The following is a 7,684-nucleotide window of genomic DNA, read 5'->3' on the forward strand; positions in this document are numbered from 1 at the left end:
CACCAAGTCAAGGGTTAAGATCCCCTTACCGGTCATCTTTTTAAAAATAAATAAATAAAAAAAAATAAAACTACAAACACATCTACTGAAAATTTTACAACTATCACAAACTTAAAGTTTTAAGGAGATATATTTAAAGAAAAAGCATGAATGTTTTCAATCCATAAATACAACAAGGAAATTGAGAAGGAACTGTTTTAGGAACAAGAATATATACTTTGTTGGTAAATTTCTCAGTACTAGGATTTGTTTTCTCTGTGCTAGGAAATTTTGTAATTAAAATTTCCCTTCCTTAAAATGAAAAAAAAAAAAAATTCCCCCAAACCACACTTAGTCTGTATTTTGCATAGCTTCTATTTTAAAGGAGAAATGAAAAGCTTTATATTTAGAAGCACATAATGTTTTTACTTGAGCCTGCCTACTTTATATCATAACAACCCAGACTAACAAAAATTACTGCTGGTAAAATAGTTCCCATTTTCCTATGATCTGATGTGAATCATCATTTTTTAATGACTCTGCAGCTTTCTCTGATATGACTACAGATGGTATTTTGGAAGATGGAGATCTATACCCCTTAAAGATCACAGCTTTCTAAATTTCTTTGTTAAATACTTCTTTAAAGAAAGAAAAAAAGAAAGAGCTTTCATGGCCTCTAAATCAGTATATACAAGCATGATAAACTTATATTTTCTTTTCACATTGCCGAATTATAAAATAAAATAAATTTCATTTTAAAAATGAAATCAGTGACTATAAAAAAGAAAAAGCTCAATGTATTTGAATTGACTTTGTAATAAGTGATATAGAGCTTTTAAAATTCTCAATATGGGCTGCTGCAGCTGCTGCAAGGAGCAGAGAAGCACCAAAAGAAGCAAATTGAGATGGAGACAAATCATCTCTACACTGACCATTTTGATAGAGGGAGATGGCTAGCTGGTACACGGATCCGAACCCTTGGCCTTGGTGTTATAACACCATGAAATTTCTGATATATTTCTAATCAAGGCAATAAATCCCAACAAATAGGGTCAAGATGGTGGAATAGACAGTCCCCAGCATCACTGTCTCCCACAAATCAACTAATTTACAACTATAGAAAAGCAACAACAGCCAAGCTGGGGCCACTAGAGCTCAGGGGAAGAGGAGGAGAGACCTACAGAGTGCATGAAGGTGGGAGAAACCACTGAGAGAAAGAAAAAACAGCTCCAACCATTTCGTGCTGGGGCCACTTTAAGGCAGGAGCTGCTGAGCGCATGGAGCAGGAGCCAGCAAAAGCCGCAGCTGTGTCCTTTGGATGAAGTTGCTTGGAGGTGGCAGGGGAGAAGAGGGCCTTGGTGGCCCCCAGGCCAGACAGACCACTAACAGGGTTCCTATGGACCCACATAGGAGTAAGGAGCCACAACAACTGAAAAAAAGGGAGCCACTCAGAGGCCAGTGAGACATCGCAAGGGACAGGCACATGACCTGTCCCATGGGAAATGTTTGCAGCATGGGTGGTAGGGGAGATGGGCCCACCCAGGGAACACTGAGGCACAGCAAGGACAGCTGATCCACCCCTCAGTCAGCATAGGACCATTCAGAGGAACCTGGTCAGGAATACAGAATTGCATGGGTTGCAGTTTGATGAAAAGACTCTGATCAGGCCCAGATTGGAGTTTCTGCACAACCCAGGTGCACAGGGTCTCTGGAGAGCCAGAAGTACCTATAATGTCAACCATTATAACCTGAGCTGCACAAAAAGCCTTCCCTAGGGAAGCAGCAGCAAAGTGGCAATTTAGCTCAACCACACAGCTCAAGTACTGGCTCCCACAGGAAGTTCCCCCATTTTAGAAGTAAGCAAACGACAAAAAATTAGTTCCAGCCCAGGCACAGTGCCAGCGCCTCAGGGACCAGACCTCCCCCCCACAACCAGGTGCACTACCAGTGCCTCAGGGCCTGCCTGGAGACCTGAAGCATGGATCTGGGGACCTGCCCCCCTCCGCCCACAACCAGGCACACTGCTAGTGCCTCAGGGCCTGCCCAGGGACTGTAGGTATGGAGCTGGGGACCTGACCCCCCTCCCACAACCAGGTACACTGCCCGTGCTTCAGGGCCCACCCAGGGACTGGAGGTATGGAGCTGGGGACCGGAACCCCCACAACCAGGCACAATGCCAGCACCAAGTAGCATGCCAAAAACATCACCTCCATGTGGGTGGCCCACCACAGCCACCACAATAACCATGGCTGCCACAACATGAGCTCTATGCCGCAACCACCAGGCAGATGGTCTGCCAGCTACTGGAGTGCATTGACACAAGGAGACTCACCAGCAGAGACCAAAGAAAAGAAGGGGATGTTTCTCTCCACAAAGCCCATTCCAGAGTGACAGAAGAAGTATCTGCTCTACAATAATACTGGGGGACCTGAACACACCTTTCAGTATTGGACAGATCATCTAGGCAACGATCAACAGAGTAACCATTGCTCTTTCAGAAGGAGAGAAGAAATCTAGGGTAATTAGTGCGAGGGATGGGGAGAGATTGGACAAGGGGCTTAAAGAATAAGTATTATTTGTAACAATACATATGCTAGTAATATTGATTTGATCAACATATCTCAACATCAAACCCCCAAAATATGTATAATCAATTATGATTCGATAAAATTTTTTTAAAAAAAATCTCAATGTGAATGAGTAAATCAAACCATCTTGTCACCTACGTTCAGGTAGGGGGAGAGTGTGGCCTCTTGGGACGTCAGAGGGCTATTACTTTAAGTACAACATCAATATTTGGTGTCTTTAGCCAAGCACTACAAGGAAAAATAAATATTTTCCCATGCTTCATGAAACTGGACCTGCGGAAGGAAATTAAAACAGAGACTGAAGTGCTCCTACATTTTGTGTGTGGGGTGTGTGTGTGTGTGTGTGTGTGTGTGTGAGTGTGTGTGTGTGTGTGTGTGTGTGTGTGTGTGTGTTGGGGCAGAGCCAGCACAGGGATCAAACCCAGGGCCATGGTGTTATCAGCACCACACACTAACCAACTGAGCTAACTGGCCAGCCCTATTTCCTATCTTCCTTTCACACCATTTTTTCCCCAAAGATTCTTTTGATCTAACCAGACAATGTTGAGATATTTTCTTAATAATTTACACTATTCTCCCAATTCTTTTTCTGAAGAATGTAAAAACTTGGTCATTATGCTTTACTTTCTTCATGGCTTTTTGGGGGGGAGTGGGGAAGTCAAGCTTGCTAGGACACTGTGACAAAGATTCTTTGCTTGGCCAAGCTTCCGTCACTCTTCTGAAGCTTCTCCTAGGCCCATCTGTGCACTTCCTTATAAAATCCAGTTTTAGCAAGAACCCTGCTATGTCAGTTTAGCAAGACCTCCCCACCCTCAATATCTGATCACCCTGGGTATGTCATCGGGTTCCTCATCCTCCTCCATCCCCCAGGGGATATCTGATCACCCGGGCCTGTCTTCAGCAAGAGTCCTGTTAGGTCAGTTTAGGCAGAATCCCCCTTACCCCTGAGGTTTCCTCTTAGTAATCTTCCATCCACTGATCCCTACCCTGCTCCTTGCTTATAAATTCCCACTTGGCCCTGCCGTATTCAGAGTTGAGCCCAGTCTCTCTGCCCCACTGCAAGACTCCGTTGCAATGGTCCCTGTACCTATTGCAATGGTCCTGAATAAAGTCTTCCTTACCATGCTTTAACAAGTGACATTGACTTTTTTTTTTTTTCCTTTGACAATGGAGAAACATGAAAAGGATACTGGGGACGACAGCTGCGCAGGAAACGGCAGAGATGGCCATCCGTATGTGGCACGTCGTGAGGCTGTTCCACTGAGGACACGATTTGTAAGAGATGACAGACTGCAAGAGCGTGTACACGACACCACAGACAAAAGCCAACAGGGCACCCCCGTCGTGGACCACTGGCACAGCTAGCTCCTGGAGAGAAAATCACAAATGTGCCATTACTCTGTATTCTGTACTCGGGACGAGCATACAGTCTGGGCTGCTCCAAGCCATTGGTCACCGCAGATGCACCACTCCTTGGAAAATGTAGATGCTTACAGAAGACCACCAAGAGAATAGGCTCCCAGATGCTGAAGTGAATGTCAGGAACATGGCTGTTCCACAGCAAAGCTGGGCACATGGGACAAGGACAGGATGCCATCTACCTTAAAGTTGGGAGAGTTGAGTATGGTATGCAAACTTTGCAAAAGGGCAAGTTAAAGTGTTGGCCGGGAGAGCGTGGATGGGCCACAGGCCCCCACTGGCCCCAGCTCACCATGCACACCCACTTCCTCCAGCTTTTCTTTTACCTGGGCCACCTAGGCTTCCCCAGCACCACAGTGTTTTCCATCTGGACTGTTCAACCGCAAGCTGGAGTGCAAATAAACTGATACTGAATCTTCATTCTCCACATAGGAAAGGGAGATTTAAAAAAAATAAAAAGCTTTTAACTTATTTTCCAAGAAAGTTTATTTCCTGCTATCAAACTCAGGAGTATGGGTAGAAAATCCATTACTTGACTTGTGTTATATTCAAATATGACTGCATTAACATCCTGCAACGTCCTATCAATTACTCATTTATTAGGTATAGGTTCTGTATACCTAGGATACCGAGCACAGGCATATAGATTCAGGGAACTTATATGTGAAAAATAAAATACATTTTAAAATACATGTGTGTATACCTTTAAGTACTTAAAGAATTCAGGAAAATAACCACTGAACTGTACACTTAAAAATGGTTAAGACAGGGCTGGCCAGTTAGCTCAGTTGGTTAGAGCACAGACTTAAAGCACCAAGGTCATGGCCCTGTACTGGCCAGCTGCCAAAAAAGGGAAAAAAAGAATCAAGATTCATTAGGCTCTTGTTTTAAAAAAAAAAAAAATGGCTAAAATGGTAAATTGTATGTTATGTGTATTTTACCACAATTAAAAATAACGAAAAAGAAAAAAACAAAAAAACCTGCGTGGTTAGGTCAGTTGGTTAGAGCACAATGTTATAACACCAAGGTCAAAGGTTCAGATCCCCATACAAGCCAGATGCCAAAAATAAAAATAAATACATATTTTTTAATTAAAAAGAATTTAAAAAAAAAATTTCTTTCACCTCTTGAATGTTAGGCACATTTGGACGAGAAAAAATAAAAGTCAAGGCATCAACTGCTAATGAGTCACTTTCAGAAACAATAAGAATTCTGGTACTTTCCACTCTCTATTTTCTTTTCATGCTAAGTAAATCAACATCCTGAATTTACATACCCAGTTTCCTCCTACTAATGCTATGAGGGAATTTGCTTCCTTGGCCCTGGCCATTTCGACATATCCTTTAGGATCTTAATCTGCAAACTTCATGGGCCCCCACATTAACCCTGACATTATCAGATCAAAAGGCCCTTGATTAAGTGGAAGTCATATTTGTAATGTGTGTTTTTCACTAGGGAGTTTATATATATTCTCTCATCAAAGGTATCTTTTAGAAGGGGAGTTATTCTTTGACTAGACATGAATTTTGGATAGAGAATAAGATAAAAACCTGGCACCTTTTTCAGGCCAGTTTGTAAAAACTCTCCTGTTGATTTAAGAGTAAAAAATAGAGAACACTAGAATACTAAGAGTATTAAGCCTTGGAAGTTTTCTTTTCCAAAAAGAAAATTTTATTTTATTTTTAATTGACAGATAAAAATTGTATATATTTATGAGATCTTGTATATGTTTTGATATATGTTTACACTGTGGAATGATTAAATCGAGCTAATTAACATATCTATCACCTCACATATTTGTCATTTTTTCGTGGTGAGAACATTTAAAATCTGTTTTAGCAATTTTGAAAAATGCAACACATTATTAACTATAGTCACCACGCTGTACAATAGATCTCCAGAATTTATGCATCCTAAATGCAACTTTTACCCTTTGGCCAACATCTCCCCCTTCCCCATCCTCGCCCTTGCCCCCGCCCCCCATCCCTAGCCTCCAGTAACCACCACTTTAATCTCTACTTCTACGACTTTGACTTTTAAAAATTCCACATTTAAGTGAGATCACACAGCATTTGTCCTTCCGTGCCCAACTTATTTCATTTAGCGTAATGTCCTCCAGGTTCATCCACATTGTCTCAAGAATTTCAAAAAGGAAACTTCTTGAGGGAAAATAAAGCACTGACAGAAATTAGTGAGGAAAAGAAAAAAGAGTTTCCTGGTCAAGATAAAAAAAGAAAGAAAGAAAGAAAGAAATTGTAAGGACACACCAAAAGGTAGCCATCAGCCCACTTGTTCAGGAAAGAGTTGTCTGTGAACTTCTCATAAAGGTAATTTTCACTATTGAAGAAAAACCAGCAGGGGCAGTCACGCCGTCTCTGGCCCTCACATCTGAGCCGCATCCCTAGCCTCCAGTAACCACCACTTTAATCTCTACTTCTACGACTTTGACTTTTAAAAATTCCACATGTAAGTGAGATCACACAGCATTTGTCCTTCCGTGCCCAACTTATTTCATTTAGCATAATGTCCTCCAGGTTCATCCACATTGTCTCAAGAATTTCAAAAAGGAAACTTCTTGAGGGAAAATAAAGCACTGACAGAAATTAGTGAGGAAAAGAAAAAAGAGTTTCCTGGTCAAGATAAAAAAAGAAAGAAAGAAAGAAAGAAATTGTAAAGACACACCAAAAGGTAGCCATCAGCCCACTTGTTCAGGGAAGAGTTGTCTGTGAACTTCTCATAAAGGTGATTATCACTATTGAAGAAAAACCAGCAGGGGCAGTCACGCCGTCTCTGGCCCTCACATCTGAGCCGGTTTGCTCACTGTGCGCTGAAAATGAGCTCCAGGTTCTCAAACAGGACAGTTGTCAACATGTATTTACGGGAACAATGACAAGACAGTTTGCTCCCAGGGAAGTTAAAGATTCTATTTCTGATTTTTATAAAGATTTAATCAGTTCGTGGAAGCCTTAGAAAGAACCAAAAGTTCAATAATCTAACCATTTAAGTTTTCTTTCTAAAGTCTGCCCTTGATTGGTTAAAATACTGGCATCTGTATCTCTCACAATGCTGAGTTATTCAGAGGATAAAACAGCATGAGAGAGGGGACGCTGCACGCCACCAAACACTTCCTGCCCACACCGCACTAGACGAATTGTAACAGTCTAGGTCTCCTCTTTAAGTCTTTTTTAAATTTTTCATCATGCTCTCTGACGGCAGAACTGTGAACTGTATACTTGCTTTTTTTCTCAAAATATTTCCCCATTTTGGCATCAGATAACACTTTTCCACAAGCACTAGACAGATTGCCTCAATCTGAAGCCCGCCTCTGCCATGCGGTCACTCGTGATCTTAGGCGACTATTAACCTCTCTGGGCCTCCACTTCACCCCTGATAAGTGGGGAAAAAAATAGAACAAATCTTACAAGGTTTTTATTAGAATTATATGAGTTGAAGCAGGGAATATTTTCATAAACATGTCGTCACATAGGAGAATGTCAATAAACATTTGCTAAGAAAAACAGAATGAATACTATCATAAAACATAAGGAAATGTTGTCAAAAGCCCCAACCATACGACACATGTCACATGCCAGCATGCCTTGCAGCACTCTGTGTTTGTCTTATTTCTTCACATAGGGACAATAAGGATAGAAAAGTAAATGGAGCCAGAAGGAAATTTAGTTCACAAAGCCCTCCAG

General features: G+C 41.6%; 1 protein-coding gene across 1 annotated transcript in view; it reads right to left on the reverse strand.

Moving 5' to 3' along the window:
- The window catches only part of DRAM1 (DNA-damage regulated autophagy modulator 1), a gene marked incomplete at both ends in the record, with an annotated part of 20,658 nt that overhangs the window by 6,486 nt on the left and 6,488 nt on the right, over window positions 1-7,684 (reverse strand). The window contains one exon of the mRNA XM_008564013.1: window positions 3,758-3,935. Coding sequence (XP_008562235.1) covers window positions 3,758-3,935 — 178 coding nt within the window. The remainder of the gene's footprint in view (window positions 1-3,757; window positions 3,936-7,684) is intronic.

The sequence above is a fragment of the Galeopterus variegatus genome, unplaced genomic scaffold, assembly GCF_000696425.1.
Source record: "Galeopterus variegatus unplaced genomic scaffold, G_variegatus-3.0.2 Scaffold16121, whole genome shotgun sequence".
NCBI lineage: Eukaryota > Metazoa > Chordata > Mammalia > Dermoptera > Cynocephalidae > Galeopterus > Galeopterus variegatus.